Source organism: Tachysurus vachellii, chromosome 17 (assembly GCF_030014155.1).
Source record: "Tachysurus vachellii isolate PV-2020 chromosome 17, HZAU_Pvac_v1, whole genome shotgun sequence".
Taxonomy (NCBI): Eukaryota; Metazoa; Chordata; class Actinopteri; order Siluriformes; family Bagridae; genus Tachysurus; species Tachysurus vachellii.
The window spans coordinates 17,257,156-17,283,730 of record NC_083476.1 but is presented as its reverse complement, the minus strand read 5'-3'; the positions used below and the strand labels follow the sequence as shown (position 1 = coordinate 17,283,730).

General features: G+C 38.5%; 1 protein-coding gene across 2 annotated transcripts in view; it reads right to left on the bottom strand.

Moving 5' to 3' along the window:
* Window positions 1-26,575, bottom strand: part of nrxn2a (neurexin 2a) — a 364,908-nt gene that overhangs the window by 231,329 nt on the left and 107,004 nt on the right. For both annotated transcript variants that reach the window (XM_060890359.1, XM_060890360.1), the window contains exon 6: window positions 14,785-14,799. In XM_060890359.1, the coding sequence (XP_060746342.1) occupies window positions 14,785-14,799 (15 nt within the window). The remainder of the gene's footprint in view (window positions 1-14,784; window positions 14,800-26,575) is intronic.

The window sequence follows — 26,575 nt, the reverse complement described above, 5'->3', positions numbered from 1 at the left end:
ATTTTGTAACAGCAGCTCGCTTCATGTAAATCCAGTAAATGTAAATAGGATGAAGGTGTATAACATAAAAACTGCAGTAAGAAGATGTTTATTTAGCATTTTATGAAGTGTCCTGCAACTTGATGTTTTCTAGCACAGGAAATTATTCCTGGTAACCAGGACAAGCTGATATTTTTTTTTAGTCATAAAAAAAGGGGGTAGAAAATAAGTGTCTGTAGCTGTTTGTGTGCGCAATAACAGGAACTTGTTTCATTTATGTTCCACCTTCTCAAATCGAACCAGAAAGAGACGTGTAAATGACATTAAATTAATGCGCTGTTTAAATCGGAGAGAAATGTTCAGCGATGACAAACAAATGTGGTGAAAGAAAAGTAATCAAGGTTTAGGTTGTCATAGTAACGCAGCTTTGTGTTGGGACACATTCCACCAATGCATTATTGCTTATTTTCCTGTAACGGCACTGCACGTCAGGTTTTATTCCTCACTAAATATACACTTATACACAGATAATGAAGGAATTATGTTACTGGGTAACAGTTTCATGTCATTATTGTCAGTATTGTTGTTTTTTTTTTTTTTTTAGCACATCAACAGGTAGCTACTGTAAATAACAAACTAAAAGATTATTATTATTATTATTATTATTATTATTAGTAGTAGTAGTAGTAGTATTATTGCAATCTTTTTTATTAAAAAAATAATAATTATCTTATTATTATTATTATTTATTCTAAATTCACTTATACTGTGTTATAATCTAACTGTCAGGATCTAGCCCAGACTTTGACGAGTTTTTTTGCTTACGTTTTGTGTTTAATGTCTTCATTATTTAGCCGTGTTGCGTTGCGTGGAATCCTTGTCTTTGTTTTTGTTTGGTCTTCGTGTGGCTCGGTCTTGGTTTTTGAGTTTCGGTTTGTGTTTTGTTTGTTATGTTTATTAAATCTGTTTATATTTAACTATCCTGCATTTGGCTCTTTTTATCCACGAAGACATCCCTCTTTCCTGACAATAACAGTTTCAGAAAATTTACATTTGAATTTAATAGACTACAAAACTTAAGATTTAAAATTTAAGGATGAAATAAATGCAAATAAATCCCCCCCAAAATTTTATATATATATATATATATATATATATATATATATATATATATATATATATATATATATATATATATTACTGTAATTAGCATTACTGTAATATTAGTCTTATAATTATATAATATTTTATTATATTATAATCTTACTGTAATAATAGTCTTCTAAGCTATTCACATGGAGCCGAGGAGTGCAGACATCCCTGCACCAGAGATGGTCAGGCAGAAGATACTGTAATATCTGACACAGGTCACTGTCCTCACATAAATAAAAGTTAATGAAGTTAAAAAAACAAGGTTTAGTACTGACACTGGCTTATTATAAAACAACATGAAACGCTAGTGTGTTTGTAATCTCCGTCTTGACTCGTAGGACAAAAGCCAGCATGACTGGGGTGTTTCTCACATTTCGTTCAGCTATCTATCTCACTACAGCACTACATCAATCACAAACATGTTACTATTACTGTAACTGGAGCTATATTTCAGGGCATTAGGAAAAAAACCAAAACAACAACGAAAAAAAAACGAAAAGTCTGTCTTACGCATGTAGTCCCAAGAGAAGATCATTATCTGGAGCAAAGCGCTCCAAATGAAAGCATGCAGATATTTATATTCGGAGAGAGTGCTGGATGTCAGATGATGTAAACAGATGTCAGTCACTGTCTGAGAAAACCAGGAAAAACAATACGCTCCAAAAAACAGTAATGAATCTAATAGTGGTGCTGAGCTACACACGTCTTTCTTTCTTTCTTTTTTTCTTTCTTTCTTTCTGTTTCGTGACTCATCAAACAGAGAATGCAAACAAATGCAGTAGCATTTTTCTCTCGAATCCCTTAGAGACGGCAACGTCTCAGGAAAGAACTTGCAAATGTTTTGACATTTAGAGATGAGTTTTTTGGGGTTTTTTTAAACGCTCAATGCCGTGAAGCGTGGGGGGCTCAAATAGAAGTGTCAGCTTTCCAATTGCATGTATTCATTTAAAAAGAAAGAAAGAAAGAAAGAAAGAAAGAAAGAAAGAAAGAAAGAAAGAAAGAAAGAAAGAAAGAAAGAAAGCAATTAATGCAATCATTAAACAGCTGTGGAATTCTGGGTAAATATGAAGCTACCCACTGCTATTAATAAAGGAAATAAACATAGAAAAGCAATGATACATAGAAGATCTGGCACAAGTACATTCAAACCCCAACACCCACTGTGTGTGTGTGTGTGTGTGTGTGTGTGTGTGTGTGGTGACAGAGAACGGTCACTCTGGCACTGCCGTCTCTTGCTGTCAGCACCGGGTAACATGTTTTTCTGTTGTTGTTTTTTGTTGTTGTTGTTTTTTTACCCAGAAGTGCAACACAAATGACATTGGCATTCAGGCACACACCAGGGTTCTGAACATCTACGGTGCCTTAATGGATCTTCATGATGGCAGTCCGGAGGCGGAGAAGGAGCTGCTGGAAAAATGTCTTTTCTAACAACGGAGTCGTTTTCCATCACAGAGCTAAAATGTGACAGGGTTCCTTCTCTCAAATGCCTTTAAATTCCCTGACAGCTCCCTGACTTTAAACATATTACAATTTCCATCACTCCTCTAAACGCTGCTCCAGTGCCGAAAATCATATGCAGCTCTTTAAGGAATGGCAAAAATAATGATTGTGTCAGCGTGAGGCTGAAACATCTAATGACTCTTAAATATGAAATCAGAGAACGCTCGGAGAGCATCGGTTTTCTCAGCGTGATGGGAGATGGGGCACGATTCTTGTCATTGCGCTCGGTGCATCAGTTCTGCATGGGAAAAGAACACACAGTGATGGAATCTCATGTAGCTGAGGGAAAGTTTTTGTTGTTGTTTTTGTTTTGTTAGTAAAAAAATTTTTGATAAATTTCTGTAAAATTCCAGATGCCCTGGATAGCTCCAGCTGGAACATGCTGGACTTGGAAATCATTTCTCCGTAAAAGAGCTAAACCATTCCAAGTGTTCAATGAAGGGTGACAATTTTGATTAGCAAGGAATCCCACTCAGAAGGAATAGAGGCACAGTGGGTAGCACTGCTGCCTCACAGCTGCGGGTTCAATCCTCATCTCGGGTTACTGTTTGTGTCGAGTTTCTCATGTTCTCCTGGTGTTCGTGTGGGTTTCCTTCCAGGTTCTCCGATTTCCTATCACTCTCATGATGGATATGCTAAACTGCCTCTAAGTGTCACGGTGTGAGCCTGATGGCCTGGTGGTAGACTGGTATCCTATCCAAGCTGAATATCTGGATCACTTCCTGACCAGGATGAAGAGGTAACTGAAGAATGAATGAAGAAATTAAATCCCACTCAGGATCAAACCCTTAGCCATGAAGGCTACAGGCTGCGTCTCCATGCCAACATATTCTGGGCTTCAGTCCTAAACTATTGCAGACACTGGACCTCTACAGCTTTACTGCTGTTCCTGCAACAACACATGCACAAATGAAAATCTTTATCATCATGACCTGCCTTAAATCTGCCATTTCCAGGCATTAAAAATCTTGAAGCTAGTTTCAGAGCATAAGGTCAGTCATGATACACTTCCCCTGGAGCACAGAGGGTTAAGGGACTTGCTCAAGGGCCCAACAAGTAGCAGCTTGAGCCCTCAATCTTCTGCTTAGTAACCCAGAGCCTTAACCACTGAGTCACCAGTGCCACTAAAGCTAAAGCCACATACTGTATATTTATAAAGCACATTTAACAACATTACCAATCCGGACAAAGTGCTGCACAGTACAATGGAGCTTATATACATCTGAATAACGAGGATTTGGCAGTTTTTCTCCAAATGGAATTTAAAAAGCTGGATAAAAAAGCATGAGTATTTCAAATGAGAGAAATGTCCCCATGAGGAAAACTGAGCTATAAATTCATTTATGTTTAGATTTCAAATTATTTACAGGATTTGCATTAATTTGCTTGCAAAAAAAAAAAGACTTCTATGACGAGTGAGCTTGAAGTAAACAGGTTTCATATCTCGTCTCAGTGTGGGAAAATGTGTCCAAGTCCTCGTTCTAGCTCAAAAAAGTCTACCCATGATGCATAGAGACTAGACAAAAAAAAAAAGGTAATTCTCATGCTCTCTGCTTTTAGAAATCTTAAACTGTGTATTCAGCTCAGCATTTCAACTGGAATAATAGGGATCGTACACAGAGTGTGTGTGTGTGTGTGTGTGTGTGTGTTGATTGTCTAAAAAGCTCACTGTTACCTTGCTGATTCCTTTGCCAACTGAAAGCCTAATGTATTCGATTTGTCCTTATGTTCAGTAAGCACACGTATCCCCACACCCAAGAGCCCCAATAACCAACCACTGACACCCAATTTACTGTCACATCGCTGCGACCTGGGTCCAGAAACTACACACTGCCCAGGAGTCGGGAGCCTCTGATATTTACACGATTGTCCTAAACAAACCATCAGACCATCCCGTGGCTGAAATCTTACAAACAGCCATTAGAGACAGAAATTTAGCAGCATTAGGTTTTTCTCCCTGCAGCATACTGTACAGTAACGCTTCAACTTTAAGAAACGGTGAATATTTTCCATTAAAATGTCATTTTTATTCACTTTGTCTGTTACCTGCCTATCTGAGATGATCGTACTAGAAAGGAGCCGGTTTGACAGACAGGGTGGTAGAAATAGTCTGTCATTTTGTCTCAGGGTCTAAAACCTTTTTAGAAAAGCAGCATTTATCACACTTTGATCAAGTTGTTGGACGTGCTTATGGTAAATACTAGAATATAATAGGAATAAAATCTAATCATTTATATTTTAGAAAGTAATAAGAAGGTTAAAAGAGCATAAAAAAGCCATGTGAAGGCTAAGTAATAGTTATGTGAAGCTCCATGCAGCGGCATCAGATCAATCCTCCTTCATCTGGATGGGTCTCTACATAAAAGAATGCTCTATACCAACCCCTGACTCCAGTGACTCTAGATGTGGGGTTTCATAGACACAGCTGGAGAAATAATGCCAAAGCAGAAGTGCCAGCGGCCTCATTATTGTGCATATGCCGGCTAGTCTCATAGATAAGCTGATAAGGTGACAGCAAACAATGAACAAGTGTCATGAGCGGCGCTGGAGGAGATATCAGTCTCGCATGAAAGAAGCTGCGCTGAAGCTCATACAGCAACCTGGGGTGTGAAGGCCACTGCTCCGTGGTGATGCAGCAGAGAGATGAAACAGGGAGATTCTAGCCTGGAGAAATGGCACATTCTCTTCACGTCATTAGAGCTCCAAGAGTAACCTCCACCACGCAGAACAAGCCGGTGTGGATGTGTGTGCAAATGTGTGTGACTGATTAGAGAGACAGAGGAGCAAGAGAAGCTAGCTGATGCCTCTGAGCTCAAAACAAGACGAGACAAGCAAGACGAGCCTCAGTGGTGAGGATTTCATGCTCCAAATTTTGATGAGTAAATTGTACGGATCAAGAAGGAAGAATCTTAATGGTGATGAATTAATTTTTTTTTTTAATGCTGCTGTGAGGAAAGAATACCGCGAATCAATCTAGTCGGCCTCGGATGAAGAGCGTCAGGCGGACTTATAAATGGACTTATAGTCCAACACAACGAACATGAGTGTGCTCTGCTGTTGAGTGGTTTCTAACTGCTCAGTGCAGAATCCCTGTTATTTGTCAATTGGAATAAATAACAGACAATAATCAAAAACTTCTGTCTGATGCTTTTTACTTACACAGGTCGTAAAAAAAAAACAAACAAACTGCAAGCTACTTGGAAAAATAAAACGTTTCGATCTCACATTCTTGAGTCGAATTTCGTTTCCTTCCGTTCTCTCTTCCTCTGCAGTTAGTGCTTTATCCTGATGAATGTGGAGATTATGATAGGGACACTGGGCATGAGTTGGGAAAATCCACTGAATGGGATGCCAGTTCAGACAGATCTGAGCACGTAAAGCTGTATGCAGCGATCGAGGGCGTTGAAAATAAGCGTTAGGTGCCATGAACTGTGCACATGAATATATTCGGAAGTAAGGAGCAGTGAAACTATAGAGTACAGAGAAACTGCTGCTTGTGTGAGCGGTTCGGTTGTGCGAGCACAGAGCACTGAGAAAAAAAAAAGTTTCTTTTAAAAGTTTTTAAATGTTTAGACTGGATCCACACCTTCCTCACTAATCATTGAGCGACTCTTGTAATGACTGCTTATTAATTTAGGAAGCCTTTATTTAGTCACATATACATTACAGCACAGCAAAATTCTTTTCTTTGTATATCCCAGGTTTGGAGGTTGGGGGTCAGTGTGCAGTGTCAGCCTGGATACAGTGCCCCTGTAGCAGAGAGGGTTAAGGGCCTTGCTCAAGGGCCCAGCAGTAGCAGCTGGGCAGTGCTGGATCTTGAACCTCGATCCTCCGAACAACCATCCAGAGCCTTAACCGCTTGAGCCACCACTATTGAGTAATTACTCATTTCTTCTACTGGCATTAATGAGTGCATTAACTTACCACCTTAACTAGGTTGTACAAAAAAAAAAAATTCCGCTGCACAAAAGGCCGTCAAGTGCATCTCGGAGAATAGCGCGGACGTGCTTCACACCGCGAGCGGGCACGTATGAAATGAGAGAAAGACGTGGTCCGTCATTGTCTGGAGGATAACTAGCCAGTTGATAAAACACGTGTCCGTGAGAACTGTAAGTGGACTTATGTTGGGTTTATTTAAGCCTGTTATTGTATTAGTCTATAGTTCTTGCAAATTTAAAGTAAGTTAGCTGGTGATTTTGTTGTTTGAGTTCTTCACCTGCTAGCTAGGTTGCACGTGCCTGTTTTTAATAATTATTAAATGTAGTACAGAGTCTGTGGTCTATCTCACAAAGAAGCCCCGCCCCCGGGCCATCCCCCTCCCCAACCCTACCGCCTTAACAAACAAATTTTCTGCGGGAAACCCTGAAGTACAAAGAAATATGTATTCGTACTCAGTAGCATTCAATGCATTCTATGATAAAAACCAAGGCTTCCAGGGCAGCAGTAATAAAGAGGAACACAGTAGATGACAAGGACAAGCAGTTCTGTAAATGAGCTCCTTGCAGATTTGAAATTGACTGTCAGCAAGCAGCTTAGGTGACCTTTGGTCTCATGAGAGCTTTGTTTTTAGCCTTATTGATTAACGGCCACTAAGCAGCTTCACCGTACACCAAGGGGCCATAATGTCATCATGAAAGCAAATACAGCCTTAAAGGCCACCAAACATATGCTCACCTACACCTACACACGCATACACAAACACCCACATGATGTTTTCCAAGGACAGGAGTGAGTCACAGCTTATGAGAAATTGTCGAATAGAACGCTGACCTTGGCAGCAACCCTCTCGCCCAAACTGATGACAGGCAACCCGTCAGAAAAGCTCGCAGATCAGAAAGCGTGCACACTTTATTTACTATGCATTAAACATGCAGACGGATGCGAGCACCGTAACAAGCCGAGCCGCAGGTTTTACAAGCTGCCTCCAGATAGGTAAATATAGAGGGGGATTAGGTGTAAAATCGTTAGCCATGTTCAGTTTGTAAATGAGGCGGATTACACTGCAATCGAGCACCCACGGCGTCTTCAAAAAACAAATCGCATACGTCAGGTGGATGCCTGTGGAGAGGCAAATGGATTGCGCCTTTGTGATATTCACAATCGTGATAAGATCTTGCCAACAGAGGGAAGCAGCTGCATACTTCAGAAGAAAAAAAAAAATGGAAGTTCAAAATCAGATTATGGTAAATGAGCATGTGTCTGTTTTTCACTGCTGTAGATCTATGGGGACAAGAGAGAGAGAGATGAAGATGAAGGGAGAGAGCTGGAAGGAAAGAGAGAGCAAAGACTGATGGGGGGAGAAGGAAATAAAAGGAGAAAGAAAAATGCTGTATGGCAGCAGCTCTCTTTTTCCTTTCTGTCCCCTAGAACCAAAGCCATTTCAAGGACATGACATCATGAGATCCATCTATACAGGTTACTCGTCAGTTCCTAATTAAATCCAGCATCGGAACAGTAAAAACTGAGATGTCATTGGCGTTGAATGTGGCATGATTGTCGGTGCCAGATGGGCTGGTTTGATTTGAGTATTTCAGAAGCTGCAGATCTCCCGGAATTGTCTTGTACACCAGTCTCAAATGGTCACTTGACTAACTGTCACATTTACTGTAACAATAGAGAAAATAGCAAGCAAGGCAGCGGGACGATGAAAAAGACCAAGAGGTAATAAAAGTGGGCAAAATCTTTAGAAACGGCCAAGTCTTTCACACTGGTTGTGTAATTTTATTAAAAAAAAAAAAAAAGTTGTGCAATGTCATTTTCTGTGTTTTAAATAGTCTATAAGTGCCATGTGCATCGTCCTATCAGTCATCATCGTTTATTAGGGCAGGAAGGTGGGAGGAAACCAGAAAGTCCAAAGAAAACCTATATGGATATAAGAAAAATGTACAAAAGTCCACGCAGACATTAATCCACTTCAGATCCGGTCTGGTCAGCTATATTCATTTTGTTATATCACTAGGTTAAACTCAGACATTAATGGTGTCTGAGAAAACATGTGAATTTCTTTCTCATTGTGCATTTTAGCCAAAGGCTACCTCTCTACAGTCACTTCTGATCAGTGCAGGAGGAAGCGGCGGTTAGGTTTTTGACCTGCATTCATCAAGAAAACTCCCCCACTCTCCAAATAGCTTAGATGGCCTTGTGTGCTGCCTTGTGCGTGACTCTCTACATCAGACAAACAGCTCTGCACCCCTACACTGCTGACATTTTCATTTCCCTTAACTGTTCAACAAAGGGGGAAAAAAATGAAATAGAAACAGTCACATATTAGTTCAAACAGCAGGACAAGTCTAAGTGAAGTCCAGAACCTCATCACACGCACACACACACACACACACACACACACACACACACCTGCTCATGCTTCACTGCCTCATCTGTGATACACACAGGCCAAAGCTGCTCTGCCCCTGTAGTGGACCAGAGCAGTGATTAATCGCTACAGCCGTAATCATACCCAAAGGTCTCAGTTTAATTAAAAACAAAGTTCTGCTTTCATTATTCCAGTCAAATTGGATGTTGATAAGGACCTTCTTAACCCCACTCCTCTACTCTTTCCACCACATTCTAATAAAAGATAGACTTTTTTTTTTTTTACATTTTTCTAACAGCTAAATAACGCTATGCCCACATCTTACCCTGTCCTTAAGAAATACTGGGTTGTAATGTACAATTATTCCACAGCGACGGTGGATTGTCAAATCTAATTGCTTAGAAGGTGCGGCTCTGTCAACAGCACCAGCTGCGAGGTTTATATTAATGCATTCGGTCTAAAATGCTCCTGTTTCTATGGTAACAATGTATGACTGGCTAACAATACATAGTACTGCTAATATTGAACGGATATTTTAAAAAGCGTCGTTATATAAGGAATAATTTATTTTTCTAATGATATGTGTTTTCTGTAAGACGTTTAATTATTGGAAGGAGTCTCCTGTGTCTGTATGTCAGTAGAGAAAGAAAAATGACGTGCTAATTAAACATATTATAATAATTAAATGTAACTATAAATGGTTTACAAAATAAAAGACATAGGATTTTTTAATAAATAATAAAAAAATAATAATAAATAATTATAATTGCCATAGGAGGAGGGAAATAAACCATTTCTGGACATGCTGATTATAAGCGGAGTATAAAGCATTTTATCATTGATTTTTTTTAAAAGAAATATTTTGTGGTCAATTTGACACTTAAAAGTTTTTGTAAATCTAAAAATCCTTCACCACAGAACCTGAGAGGAAAGCAGAACGTTTCTTTGCATTCTTTTGGAAAGTGTTGAATGAAGCTGCAAAAAATAACAGTATTAGAGTCACTGTGTCTCACATCTGTCTCATCCTGTGAGGTTTATTGTACAAGTCATTAGAGTACTCAAGCAGAAACTGTCAGCTCTGCTCCTCTTTTCTCTTGTAGTGCAGCCAAATGTCCAAATATGTCATGTACAGTATTCCTATCATCCCCTACTCCCATTTCCCCTCAGCGTATCGCAGTTAAACACGTCTATTTCTCTATCCACACACCAGACAGCTTCATGCACCAGATGAGCTGGACAGGTGAGCCTGAGCACTGTCCAGAGGCTTGTTTGCTCGGTAAACACAGGAGCCCGATACTTCAGCACAAATGGCTAATCCACATGTGCGATGGCTCCAGATAGACAAGAGCGATGTAATGGGATGAAGAATTAGGAAGTGCATTAACTCTGACTGTGTGAACGATCTGGTGTCCGTTTGTCCAATACTAAACTATCCATTAACTATCTACACTTAAAGGGGCAAGTTCAAAATTTCCATTGGATTTATTTAACAGAGCATAAATTGCATATTTGAACTGTATACACATTACATTCATTCATTGATTCATTCATTTTCTACCGCTTATCCGAACTATTCTCGGGTCACGGGGAGCCTGTGCCTATCTCAGGCGTCACTGGGCATCAAGGCAGGATACACCCTGGACACACTCTCTCATTCACTCACACAATCACACACTAGGGACAATTTTCCAGAGATGCCAATCAACCTACCATGCATGTCTTTGGACCGGGGGAGGAAACCGGAGTATCCGGAGGAAACCCCCGAGACACGGGGAGAACATGCAAACTCCACACACACAAGGCGGAGGTGGGAATCGAACCCCAACCCTGGAGGTGTGAGGCGAACGTGCTAACCACTAAGCCACCGTGTCCCTTACACATTACATACACTAAGTAAATAATAAAAATACAATTCTAATTAATTTAGACTTTTGCTTATGTTTGTCTATTATTAGTTTAAAAACATACAATTCAAAATTTGAGGTTACAGCTTTAAAATGAATACGGTTCAGGCCCTGACCACAAATCTCAAAAATCTAAAAAAAAAACAACAAACAAACAAAAAAAAAAACAGGAAATGTTTTTAGGTATTACAGAAATTATTTCATTACTAAAGAATTAGTAATTGCTTTAAGATATTATCACATTCATTTGACTTGGAAACTTTTTTTATTTCAAATGATATTGGTATTTTGACTAAGTAACTCGTTATACATTATATTATTTCATAATTTTCACAGCATATTATTTTGATGAACTAAGTTGTTAATACAAGATATTATCTCATTATTTTGACTAAGTTACTCATTATTTCAAGATATCTCTTTTTTACCTAAGTTACTCATTATTTCATGATATTATCTTATTTTTTCGACTGTTATTCATTATTTCAAGATATAATCTCATTATTTTGACTGTTATTCATTATTTCAAGATATTATCTCATTATTTCGACTGTTCATTATTTCAAGATATTATCTCATTATTTTGACTGTTACTTATTATTACAAGATATTATCTCATTATTTTGACTGTTATTCATTATTTCAAGATATTATCTCATTATTTCGACTGTTCGTTATTTCAAGATATTATCTCATTATTTTGACTGTTACTTATTATTACAAGATATTATCACATTATTTTGACTGTTATTCATTATTTCAAGATATTATCACATCATTTCGACTAAGTTACTCATTATTTCAAGATATTATCTCATTATTTTAACTTAGTAACTCGTTATATTTTGATTTTGCTATTTTCCGCCACCATTTGAAGAGGAGACTGTAGAATTCGAGCATATTTTACCCTTCTTATATGATGTTGTTAATGTATTAAATATATCATTTGAGTGACATGACATTGTGAAGAGAACTTACACTTGAACCTGTCCTAGGATCCAAACTCAAAGTCTCGATTTAACCACCATTTTCACATACAGAGTAATAAATCCTCAATGAGTGCATGGGTGCAGAGTCCATCACACGCTCTGTTCAGTAACGACTGTTTAGAAATGTCATTAAAGTAACCGTTATTCAACACTTCAGTTCAGAATCACACGACAAATGGTATGAGCACTGCTATGAGCTTTCACTGTTTAAAATTCACTAAGTAGGCATTTTGACTTCAGGATGGACCTCCACATACATTTTTCTAGCTGTTAGCATACTGAAATACTATCAGGCCAAACTGCAGCCTTGGGTCTCATACCTATTAAGAAAAAAGCTAGTATACTGAAACTCTGGTAGCAGCCCATTAATGTGCTAATCTGCTCCGACTACATACACTTAGAGGGAAAAGTCGTCCTTTAAACCTCCTCTTAATGCAGGCTTTTATTTAAATGTAGCATATTTTCTAGACTATAGAACATTATGCAGTTTGACCAAATATCATTTTTTCATTAGCATAAAAGGCCATTTGTTAGTCACTTTTTTTTCAGTGCTGCCTGAATGTTTATCAGCAACAAATACAGTCAAATCTTTCACTTTAATAATTAACACACTTATAAACTAAAACACACAAATTGGTGCAGGAGACAGGCAACGATAAGATGTGCTAACTGAGCAGCACTTGAGAATCTCAGCTTCCTGAGTGGTAATTACAGTTTGGAGAGCTATTCAGATGGATTTTTTTCCCCTTGGAGGTCGAGAAACTTCTGAATGCGTCATTAGTCTGTAAATCCTTCTCTGTAAAACCTTTACCTCAACATTTACAGCTTAAAACAGCAGTTTGGATGTCTGACGTAGAGTTTATTGCGACTCATTGAAACAAAATTCAGCTTCTGTTTAATTAGATTTTCATACACAGTTAGGTCTATTTGAAGCAAAGAGAAGAATAGATGCCCATGGAGAATGTCAACCACGGAGGCAAAAAGTAATGTAGCGGTATTTTTAACATTGAAAATTGTTATATAATTATTAGGGATGAGCGAGTACAGCATTATCTGTATCTGTATCCGTATCTGTTAACCATATGAATTATCTGTATCTGTATCCGTACTCGGAGTGGGTGGGGCCTAACCCGGAAGTAGGCGGGACTTGTCTTGAAATGGGCGGGGATTTAACCGGTAATAATTAATTTTTAATATTTATAACACTAGCTTACTACCTTTATGTTTTTATGAAATACAGCAAAAACGTGTCTGGTTACTGGTTAGAGACAGCTGAAGGTTTAAAAAAGAAAAAAAATCTCCGACAGGCAGAGACGCAATGCGAGACGCATTCTACCAAGCAAGCACCACGTCTGAACGAACCCACGTTTACCAGAACTCTACTGGTTAGTAAGTACGTATTATTAACGTTACAACCCGAAGTAAAAAGCTGAAGAAACCCTAAACGTTAACGGAAAAAACCCGCGAACCCGAGTGACTGAGGGAGAGACAGAGAGCTGTTCTGTGTGTGACTGTGAGTGAGCAGAGCGAGACACAGCAACACAATACATCTGTATGTGTGTAGGGGAGGGGCGCTGTGACTAGCCTATCACAGAACGCTGACACAATCAGCTACCCAATGATGATTTTCATTCAATCCGAGCACAGATATTGACTCGTATTACTCGTATAATACTCGTACTCGTCTCTAATAATTATATAGTATTTGATTTTTCTGTTTGTTTACTCGTAAAGCTGCTTTAAGACAAGGTACGTCCTGGCTGACGCTATGAAATTGTTACCAGAGTGTCAGGAACGCCACAGCGTCTCGTTTCCTACTCAGGGAACCGAGTTACAGACGTAACCTTGTGTGGTTTTCTGACAGAACGACCTGCGCATGTTCTTACTGCCATTTGTATGGATTGTAAGTTTGTTCTGTTCCGATTACACTGACCTGCATTTGCATCCACTTCTCTAACCCTAACCTTATACTGTACACTGCTAAACAGTAGCAAACAGTAATAAACTAAACAAGTCTCTGTTTGGTGTGACAAGTCGCTACTGCTTATGGTTTTGATTTAAAATTGTTATATAATTATTAGGGATGTGCCCCCCAATTTAAAGAATTTAATTAAATTTTTTTTTTAACAAACTATTGGACGGGCATCGGCTGATGCTCGAGTAGGGAGAGTTAAACAAACCATCTTTCTAATCAGCAGATGGAAGAGATTCACATCATAAAGCTACTAACATGCCTGTTATGAAGGTATACTATTTTTTTGTGCACTCAAATAAACTTTTTGTGAGGGTATAGATTTTATTTTCTCGGTATGTCCGACACTCTGCCTCACTGCCTAGAAATTACAACATCTAAATATAGCTCATAGATTTAATATATCATAAGATCTTGAATGTGAAATGCTGCAAATCACAGATCACCTGGGTGAGAAAATGACTTTTTTTTTATTTGTGATTTGTGATACTGTAATAACAAAGACTCTGCTGCATGATGTGAATGAAATGAAGTATTAGTGTGAAGCCTTTGGACCTATAGCACAAGATTAGAGAGCATGTGAAGCGCACGCGAAAGCGGATCGTGCGGTGACGTATGTAGGAGGCTGTACGCACACGTCCGATCCTGTGAGCTTTCAGCCTTGCGTGTGTTTGACAGCAGAAAAGAATGATGTGCTCCGTATAATCAAATTTAATACATAAAAATCTGAATTTTGCCACAGGAGGCAGCTGTAGTGGAACAATACAAACCCCACGGCGTGACCAAATGTCTCAGGCTTCACCATAAGATGTCCTATTGCATGTCCAATCAATGCTAATTCCAACCTTGGATTTTTCTAGCTGTCTGTTTTTTTTTTTTGAGAGCTAATATTCTCATGTGTAGTCTGATTTTTCTGTTCTCTTAGAAATATAAAGACAAACAAACAAGAAACAAGAAACAAAATAGCACTCTTACCTGATTCGGTAACACCTATAAAACAAGAGAAAGAGAGGAAGAGAGAGAGAGAGAGAGAGAAATTCACAGAGTCAGGAATTTGTCATTGTCTTTATTCCACAAAGCAGGAAAATATCCGGTATTAATTCAGACAAGTTCATATCTTTAGATTACTTTCTCACACATTTGCCACAAATCCAGAAAGAAATGACGGTGCAATTCGTGACAGAAGGAGGTCATTAAAGCCGGGACATTGTTCTGTGAAGCCTAAATCTTTTTTATGCTGTAAGACAGGGGTGCATTGCGTTCACCTTCATGAAGTTTTTTGAAGAATTAGTGAGATAAGCTTTGCTGGAAATTCAGTCGTCGTGGACTAAAGGTCTGATTCATTAAGTTAAAAGAGCAAACAACACAGAGATTTATAGGGCATACGTTTACAAACTGATAAAGTGAGACAGCTCTATTACTCTGCACTTAAACACGCCTAGTTTGATATCTCCAGTTCTGCTTCTCACAACAATATATTCTCTTCTGTTTGTAAACCACAAATGTAGAAGAGTCGGAGTGTGTAACCAAGACAGGGAATGAGAGAAAGTTTACAGTGTGTGTTTAAGGAGCCATTACTGTGATTTGTTTTATAAAAAACATTTGCGTGTATTTACATTTTACAAACATAATGTTCTTTTTTTTTTTTTTTACATCAAAATGCTGGGTAGTATCAGAAATGAAGGGGAAAAATGGACAAAAATAGAAAATATATTAATATATGAATTAATTACTTTATAAATATACATAAACAAACAAACAAAGTTATTCATGCTTCATCCTGCTTTTCAGTTCACATCTGAACTGCATAAAGACTTGATTCCCTGAGTCCAGGCTTTGAAAGCTAAGAGTCAACTCCATAGATTCAGAATCGATTCCAGACACCAAAAAATGATTCACTTCACAAAAAAAAGAAAAAAAAAAGAAATTTCAGTTATCTATACAGGATATTGGTTTGTTTGTTCCTTCTCTCTTTCATTCATTTGTCAGTCTTTGTGTCTTCATTTGTTCCTTCAATCATCTTTCTGTCGTTGTTTGTTTTCATACCTTTTTTCATCAACCTGTCTTTTTTTGTTTGTTTGTTTGTTTCTTTCTTTGTTCATTTCTTTATTCATCTGTCTGTCTTTGTTCATCCTTTCCATCGTTTGTCTTTGTTTGTTTGTTTGTTTGTTCACTGCTCGTTTGTTCGTTCGTTCATTCCTTTCATTTTCTGACTGTCTTTGATCGTTAGTTCGTTCGCATTAGCGTTAGTTGAGTAAAACGCTGAACAGATCTTTTGTTTGTGCACATTTTTAAATACTGAATTTCAGCCAGTCGTTTTTACGTCTCAACTAATTGATTAATTGAAGAAAAAAAAAAGAAAGAAAAAGGGATTTGTCTCTGTCGAATAATAGCAGAGAAATAGAAAGCTCATCTGGCAAACGTTTCAGCACATTAAGCTCTTCAGTGATGCACAGGAGTTTGGAGTAAGCGAGGCCAATTACAGGAAGTCACATTATATAAAGAAGCTACGATTGTGTGCTGAAGCTCAGAATGAATAAAGGGAGAAAAAAAGGACACTGAATTGTAAAACTCCATCTGATAAAATTGCAGCTGTGAATGGCTTTAAAAAAAAAAAACATTTCTGCTCTTCCTATTTCCTTTCTCAAAAACAGCAAAAATCGTTTTTCTGAAGATATTTGTTAAATAAAGGGCAATCTTTAGACTTTTAATACCATTATTTACGATATTTATTTTTGCATTGCCTCTAGAATATCACTTTGTTTTGCACCAAGACTTGATTCCTGAGCAAAGGTTTTTTGCTAAACTACCATTATGCTCTTTACATTATTTTTGTTTCCTTAAAAAAAAAAAAAAAAAAAAAAAAAGAAAAACAAGGATATTACTATTAAACATGGACGGTCGATCTATAGACAGTGAATAAATGTGGGTATGAAGAAGGGCATTCATAAACTAGTGAGACTAAAATAATCAGTAAATAATCAGATTCAATATTTTTTTTAGTATAATTACTGCATATGTGATTAAACCAAATCTACAGTCACTATGCAAGACTAAAATAATGACAGACCTTTTACATTTATTTTGCATTAATAGACCATTTTACACTTTGTATTTAATCCCACTCCTACCCCATTCTGACATAATTCCTTATGTAGTTATTTGTGTTGTCATGACCAGCACTGTGTGAGCTTTCAGAGCCTCGGCTTACGCATTCGTCTACGGAAAAGACGACTTTTTATTTACTACTAAACATTAGTAGTTGCAGATAAAAGGTCACGAATTAGTTGTAAATAATTCTATTTACCACGGTATATAGAGTTGAAAATGAATAATGAGTATGGGGTCAAACTGCAGATTTTGCAGCTTTAATTCTTTAAAGACTTTTAAATTTCACCCCCAAACACATCATTTTCAAGTACTTGGACCATTAGCTGTTCAGCTGTCTCATGGCTAGGTGCGTTGCTCCATCATTAGTGGTCCACTTTCAAGTAAAAGTCTAGAGCTTGTTTTGTATTTGAAATGCTGTTAATGCTTTACAAGAAATCCAGAGAGCTTTCCCTGCCAGTGAAACAAGTCAGCATTACGCTGAAGAATTCAAACAATCATCAGTGAGAGAAGAAAAAAAATTAAGTGTGGCCAAATCAACTATGTGGTATGTTATTAAAAAAAAGGAAGCAATGATGAGCTCAGGGACACCGAAATACCTTGAGGAAGAGACACACCGAAAGACTGGAGGATCACAGAAAACAAGTGGGTGGATGATTGAAGAATTGTTCCTTGGTTAAGAAACAGAGAGCTAGATCAACAAAGACCCCCAAGAGGAAGGCATATCTGTGTCAAAGGCAACAATCAAGAGAAGCCTTCTCCAGAGTAAATACAGGGGGATTTTATCATAACATCTAATCCATTTGTAAACCTTAAAACAGGAAAACCAGATTTAAGTTCGGTCCCTACGTTCTGAGCCAGCATCCGATGGACAGATAAGATCTTTACCAGAATGATGGGAAAAGAAGAGTATGTATGAATGAAAGAACCACGTTATATCATACATACTGTAGGGCATGTACTGTATGGCTACCAACTGAACTGGTACCCTTGTATATACTAATGAGTTAGCAGCTGGCCAAATCAGCAGGACAAATCCTGACATTTATAGAACTTTATTATATCTGCTCAGATTCAGCCAAAGAGTGTGTGTGTGCCCTGCGATGGGTTGGCACTCCGTCCAGGGTGTATCCTGCCTTGATGCCCGATGACGCCTGAGACAGGCACAGGCTCCCCGTGACCCGAGGTAGTTCGGATAAGCGGTAGAAAATGAGTGAGAGTGAGTGAGATTCAGCCAAACAAAGGCAAAGAATGTTCTGCGATGGTCAAGTCAATCACTTGATCCAAATCCAACTGAGCATGCCGTTCACTTGCTAAAGGCAAAGCTGAAGGCAAAATGCCCCATAAACAAGCAGTAAATGCCTCACCAAGAAAGAAACCCATTTTCAGCCTTGCTTCACTGGCAGTGACAACTCTCTGGACTTGATATAGAGAGTTAACAGTAAGATGTTTCAAATGCAAATGCAAACAACTAAACTTAACTCCAGACCTTTTATCTGCTAAAAAATAAACTGTTCTAGTTGTGATACGTGAAAAAGAGGAGTAGGTTTCAGAAACAAATACCCAGGTCACCATACACTTAAAATAAAATATTATATTTGCTTTTGATGACGTGAGTAGCAATTAGACCTACAACTAGATGTAGTCTAAAGGTAACTAGAGGATGTGAGTGTTATGCATCCCTGGAGCTTGTGAAGCTGTTGTTGAGAGAAAGCAGGACCTGGAAGAAGTCCTGGTGATCCAGAGCCATGAGCTGTAAAGCTGTTTGTAAAAGGATTCTACAGTATATAGGACCAGTCAGTTGGACTGGTTTTCTCCATTGGGCAAGGTACTTAACTCTTAGTGCCTCACCTGGAGCTGGTTCGCTGCTCCTAGTCATGGTACTTTTCGAGAGCATAGGATTCTATGTTTACTAAGATGATAACTGGATTGCTCCCTTGCAAGCTTGCTATATGTTTTTGATGTTTTATTGTTATCAACTCCAGCAGCTGCTCCATCATCACTGTAAGCAAGGAGCAAGCAAGGAGCTTGAAGTTTTAATTAGATCTCACGATAATGATCAGTTGGGTGACCTACTGTACATTACAGTACTGTTAACCGCAGTGAAAGAAAATCAGTCTTTTCCTGACACTGCTATTGTTAGGATGTGTTATTCGTGCGGCAAGAAAGACAAAACACATCAGTTTATAAATCACTGCTAAAAGTTATAAAATGAAACAAACTGGAAACTGAAACTGAGAGTGCACAACATGGAAGCTCTAGCCTAATGATGGATAGAGGATACAACATCTATAGCAGAACCAGGGTGGTTTGTCTGCAATGTTCAACTCCAGACTCTAGCATCTGAAAATATGTCTGGACCAGTCTTTCTAAGCTGGCATGTCCAACTGATCTGACTGTAAACTAGCTGAGAAGGACTGGATAGTGATGTGCAACCCGTGGCTCCTAAAGCATTCTTTCACACAGCTCTGGTCAGGACAGACTTTCTGCCATGTTGTAAGGCTTTTATTTCAGTTTATTTTTCTCTAAAGGATGACAAGAATAACTGCAGGAGAAATTCCTTCAGGAATTCAGGCAGGGATGTGATTAAACAGCTCACAAACATCTTTCTACTAGATGCCAAGTCGTATTAAAAGGTTTAACAGTCTAAGAAACCATGATAAAACAAAACAAAATATTTTTTCTCGTGTAGTCTTGTATAAGGCCGTAGAATCGGATTCGTGCAGTCGGAAATACACTATAGAGACAAAAATATTTAAACCCCTGTCCATTACACCTGCTCTGTATAGCCAGTAGTATATGGACACCCACGTCAGTGAGTTACTGTGTTTGGGCGTTTAAGCCACACCCATTTCTAACAGCATAAAATCAAGCACATTGACAAACATTAGCAGTACAATGGGTCATTCTACGGAGCTCAGTAACCTGGCATCTTTGCAAAAAAAAGTCAGTTTCCACAAGTCAGACTTCTGCCCTGCTTGATCTGCTCCATTCAACTGTATGTGCTATTTACTATATTATTGATCTATGTGCAGAATAACCACAGCTCAGCCATGAAGCAGTAGACCATGCAAATTCACAGCATGGGACTTCCGAGCGCTGATGCACATAGGGTGTAAAAATCACTTATCTTCTATTATGTTTCTCACCACAGAGTTGCAGACTGTCCCTGGAAGCAAAATCCAAACAAGAACTGTGCAACAGAACAAAATGGGATTCCATGGTCGAGCTGCTGCACACAAACCTGAGATCTCTACGTGCCTTGCCAAGCGTTGGCTGGAATGATGTGAAGCGCTGCCTCTGGACTCGGCAGTGGAAACATGTCTTCTGGACTGATGAATCACACTTCACTATTTGGCAGTTTGAAGAATCTGGGTTTGGCGTATGCCAGGAGAGCACTACCTACAGGAATGCATAGTGCCAACTATGAACATTTTGGTAGAGGAGATGCTGTGAAAACCTAATAATTTTCTCTCTCTCTCTCTCTCTCTCTCTCTCTCTCTCTCTCTCTCTCTCTCTCTCTCTCTCTCTCTCTCTATCTATCTATCTATCTATCTATCGCTGTACACGCTGCTGCCAGAATTCTGACCAGAACCAAAAAATCTGAGCACATCACTCCAGTCCTCAGGTCCTTACACTGGCTTCCAGTAACATTTAGAATAGATTTTAAAGTATTGTTACTCGTTTATAAATCACTTCATGGCTTAGGACCGAAATACATGACAGATATGCTAACTGAATATAAACCAAGCAGACTACTCAGATCATTAGGATCAGGTCAGTTAGAGATACCAAGGGTTCACTCAAAACAAGGTGCGTCAGCATTTAGTTATTATGCCACCTATAACTGGAATCAGCTTCCAGAAGAGATCAGATGTGCTTCAACAGTAGACACTTTTAAATCAAGATTAAAAACACATCTGTTTAACCCTGCATTTACTAAATGAGCACTGTGCTGCTTCACAATGACTGTACTTTTTATCAAATCACTTTTACTCCTGTTTTATTCTTTTTAACATATTTTAAACTGTTTTTTATCATAATCACATTTATTTTTTTTTAATTGTTCTTTGTTTTTATTATGATTTTATCGTGTGTCTCGTATTTTTACATATATATTTTTTTTCTATCTTATAAACTGTTTTCTAATTTCTATGTAAAGCACTTTGAATGACCTCTGTGTATGAAATGTGCTATACAAATAAACTTGCCTTGCCTTGCCTTGCCTTGCCTTACAAGCCACTCTCATGCTCCCAGTGTTCTGAGTTACCTGGTCCATCCTGATGCCTTACTCATGGTTGGAGTCTTATTTCTTGGTGGTGTATTCTGTTAGGATAATAGATCAGCATGGACAACCCATGACCCCTGGGACATTTGTTGATAGAAAGACTTAGAGACTATCACACTGTCTTCGAACTGACATTGCGTTTGGTCATTTTTGTGCTCGGGTCTTCATCTGTAAACATTTGAAGTTTTTCAACAGGAAGGATTTAGTGTCAGGTCTATAATGAACTCAGAAATGATGCTGACCTGTTAGTTCCACAGCTTGGTTGCTTAATTCCACTCAATACAAACTGTTGTAGAAAAGACATTATTTACATTTACATTATTTACTGTACTGTGTAATGATGAGCTTCCCTTCTGAGTCTGGTTCCTCTCAAGGTTTCTTCCTCATATCATCTCGGGGAGTTTTTCCTTGCCACCGTCACCTCAGTCTTGTTTATTAGGGATAAATGTTAGAGATTAATATTAAATTCATTTTATATGATTATATTATTCTGCTGCTTTGACACAATGTGAACTATTAAAAGCGCAATACAAATAAATGTAATTAAATTGAATAGATAATAGTCTGGGGCTATTTAACAGGATCTGTGCCCATTAGTTCTAGTGAAGAGTAACATTAATGCTATAGTAAAGTTAATTGCATTATCTCAGCAGTTTGGGAAAGGTCATTTCCTGTTATAGGATGACTGTTTTCCCCTATGCCCTGAAAAAAAGTCAATTAAAGCATTGCTTGACTCCAATGGCTTGCATGAGCCTTGACCTCAATCCAGCTAAAGCCCTTTTGGATAAATTAAAATGTTGATTGAGAGCCAGACCTTCTCATCCAACATCAGTGCCTGATCTCCTCATCTCTTCACTCTCTTTTGACTGAATGAGCACAAATTGCACAGACGGACTCCAAAATCATTTAGAAAGCCTTCCGAGAAAAGTGAAGTCTGTTCTAGCCTCCATAGTAATTGCCCAGGGTTTTGAATTAAGATGTGTGATGGGCAGGTGTCCACATAATTTTGACCATATACAGTAGACTCCACCAAACCTCTCCACCAGGTACATCCATCAGACTGCCAGACAGTAATATGTAATTCATCACTCAAGAGAACACATTTGAGTCCAACGGCAACACTTTACACCACTACTGACACTTAGCATTGTGCACAGAGATGTTCGGCCTGTGTGCAGCTGCTTGGCCATGGAAACTGACTTCCTGAAGCTCCTGGCACACATCTTGTGCTGATATTGCTTTCAAATGCAGTCTCAAACTCTGTAGTTAGTAATACAACAGAGGATAGGTGATTTTACACGCTATGCACTTCAGCACTCTGTGGCCCTGCTCTGTGAGTTTGTGTGGTCTACCGCTTAGTGGATAAGCTGTTGTTGTTACTAGATGCTTCCATAACAGCACTTACAGTTAACCGGGGGCAGATCTACCACAGCAGACATCTCACAAACTGATTCTCACATACTGTAACATTTAAAGTTACTGACGCTCGTCAATGGACACCGTACCGTATGTGCTCGATTTTATGCAAAAGTTAGCAATGTTTATGGCTAAAAAGCTTGATCTCTATGTACCTGAGTCAATACAATGTATTTTCAGACTAACAAAGAACATATATTGCTTTATTTTCCATTTTTTTTTCACCAACCTAATAAAATCCAGAGCTTTCCTACTCTACACAAAAGCTAACATTAAGCAGATCGATTGGAACGTATTGATTAGAATGACATGGAAGTAAAATTAAACACAGCAATAGAATACTGTTTGTGTTTGTGTGGTAGATTTCAATTAGTTCACATAGCTAACGGGTTTCTTGCACCCAGCATCACGTATGTTTTCATGAGATCAGATTGGACCAGCCAGCAAGTTCACCCAATCACTAGAGATGCCACTGATATGATATCCAGCTAATTTCAGCAACAAAAAAAAAACTGGTATATCAAATCTCAGAGAACCTAATAATAAATTTAATAAGAACAGGTAAAAAATAGGAATTGGATTTTTTTAAAGCAATCTAATTGCAATCTAATTGCGGGGATGTGGTAGCTCAGTGGTTAAGGTGTTGGGCCACTGATCGGAAGGTCATGGGTTCGAACCTCAGGTCCACCAAGCTGCCACTGCTGGGCCCCTGAGCAAGGCCCTTAACGCTCAGTTGTAAGTCACTCTGGATAAGGGTGTCTGCTAAATGCCGTAAATGTAATTGTATTTTTTGTTTAAAACACTGAAGAATATATATATATACATATACAGTATACACACACACATATGCTATGTGTAGCTTAATAAACAAGTGTTTTCCAAGTTGCTACCTCACATTTTTTACCAGCTTGCTTTATGTCTCATCTTAAGTGACCCTTGAACTTGTTATTGAAATTGAGACGTCCAGTGAGTGATGTAACATAGTGACGTTAATAATCAGAGGCAAACAGGAAGCTAACTGAACCGGAGTTCTCCTCATGCCCACGATGCCATGACCATGATGATCTATTGTTACTCTGTATATACTGTAGCCATGGCACCGTTTACACACCTTCCTGCTCTGTCTTTTTTTCAATAATGAATAGTGAAAATCTTGTGAAAAATGAAAGAGAATTACCACAGCTAGGGCTAAAGAGGATGCTCTTACTGTATAGATCTCATTAGACACATCTCAATCCTCATGCTTCTCTAATTTGTGTCTGAGGCAGATGTATGATTTGATGATTTGTTCGATGTCTGGCTCCACCGTAAACATTTGTGTCTGGGGTTAGGCACAGCGAGGACTGTGGATCCCTGTGATAGGATGTGCGAGCCCTGGGTTCAAGCTGTAATTGCAATGCCATGTTGCCATGGCAAAAGCGCAAAAGGCAGAAGCAGACCTGACAATAGTGACTGAGCTTCTGATATCATACAGAAAAGGCTTTCAGATAAAACAGGGTTTGATATTAAAAAGAAAATGTTTATATGAATGTTTGGGGGAAAATATTTATATGAAAGCATTTCTCTCATTTCTGCCTTTGTCTGTCTCAGCTTTTAATAAGTTTACGAGTATAAATAAATGGAAATGCTACTAATACAAACTGATTCACATTTATTTTTATTTCTGGAAAAGAATTAAAATGGTCAATAATGCAAATTTGCTTCCATTTAAATAGTGATCTAGAAATAGTACACAAAACTGAATATTTAACATGCTCCTCACTTCCTTTCTATTCTTCAAAATGCTAAAAAATTCTGCTGATTTCCAGGTTTACGTTTGACGATTTTCAGTGTTGAGTCAGACTTTTAGAGCCCAGTCTATGTGCCTGGGGCATGTGTAAATAGCTATATTTTGGGCAACAGCTATAACAGCTCTTTTTGTTTAGTTTTGTTTGGTCAGTTGCTTTCCCCACTGTTCTGTCACTCACAGAAATGGCCAGATATGATGCTGTGGGTAAACCCGTGGGATGTCTTAAACATGTCTAAAACTGGCTACTGTTTTTTATTTGTTTTTTTTTTCACTAGCAAATGTAATTGAGGAAGCCTGGGAAAACCCACTGGATGTCAGTGTTTTATGAAATTAGGAATCATAAATATATTAACAACATGACAAATAACAATATGAAAATGCTTAGTCTCGGCGGTGTGATGGGTGTTTATATATAAAACACTCCACAACATGGAGAACTCCATCACACTGCTAGGTTGCTGCTTTAAGCAAAGGATTTACACCGATGCCACAAATGTTTCAGACACACTCTTTAGCCCATAACAAACCCAATTCAAACTAATTGGACTACACATTTTTAATCACTGTGTTTGTTAAACTGGCTTCCTACACAGAATATTTTCAGGAGGTCAGGCATACTTCGAAAACTAAAACCAAAGCAGCAGGTTACTGCACAGTCTTATCGCAAAACAATACATATATATATATATATATATATATATATATATATATATATATATATATATATATATATATATATATATATATATATATATATATATATGTATGTTTACATATATATATATATATATATGTAAACATACAGTCGTATGCAAATGTTTAGGAACCCCTGGCAATTTCCATGATTTTCATTTATAAATATTTGGGTGTTTGGATCAGCAATTTCATTTTGATCTATCAAATAACTGAAGTGAAATGAGGTTTATTGGATTAACAGAAAATGCGAAATATGCATCCTTTGGCAGAAATAACAGCCTCTAGACGCTTCCTATAGCCTGTAATGAGTGTCTGGATTCTGGATGAATGTATTTTGGACCATTCCTCCTTACAAAACATCTCCAGTTTGGTTAGGTTTGATGGTTGCCGAGCACGGACAGCCTGCTTCAAATCACCCCACAGATGTTCAATGATGTTCAGGTCTGGGGACTGGGATGGCCATTCCAGGACATTGTACTTGTTCCTCTGCATAAATGCCCGAGTAGATTGCCCCGGCGTAACAACATTATTCTCAAGAATCTGCTGATATTGAGTGGAATCCATGCGACCCTCAACTTTAACCAGATTCCCAGTACCGGCACTGCCCACACATCCCCACGGCATGATGGAACCTCCACCAAATTTTACAGTGGTTAGCACAGTGTTTTTCTTGGAATGCTGTGTTCTTTTGCCGCCATGCATTACGCCCCTTGTTATGACTAAATAACTCAATCTTTGTTTAATCACTCAACAGCACCTTATTCCAAAATGAAGCTGGCTTGTCCAAACGTGTGTTTGCATACAGTACCGTTTGCATACAGACTCCGTTTGTGACGTGTGTGCAGAAAAGGCTTCTTTCGCATCACTCTCCCGTACAGCTTCACCTTGTGCAAAGTGCGCTGAATTATTGAACGATGCACAGTGACACCATCTGCAGCAAGTTCATGTTGTAGGTCTTTGGAGGTGGTCTGTGGGCTGTTTTTGACCGTTCTCACATCTCTCCAATATTTTACATGACCTGCCATGATTCTGGCCTTAACAAGAACTGTGCCTGTGGTCTTCCATTTCCTCACTATGTTCCTCACAGTGGACACTGACAGCTTATATCTCTGCGATAACTTTTTGTAGCCTTCCCCTAAACCATAATGTTAAACAATCTTTGTTTTCAGGTCATTTGAGAGTTGTTTTCAGGCTTCCATGTTGCCACTCTTCAGAGGAGAGTCAACGTGAACAACAACTTGCAATTGGCCACCTTATAAATACCTTTTCTCATGATTGGATGCACCTGTCTATAAAGTTCAAGGCTTATTGAGCTCACCAAACCAATTGTGTGCTCCAATTAATCAGTGCTCGTAGTGTGTGAGTGCGTGAGTGAATGAGAGTGTGTGTGTGCCCTGCGATGGGTTGGCACTCCGTCCAGGGTGTATCCTGCCTTGATGCCCGATGACGCCTGAGATAGGCACAGGCTC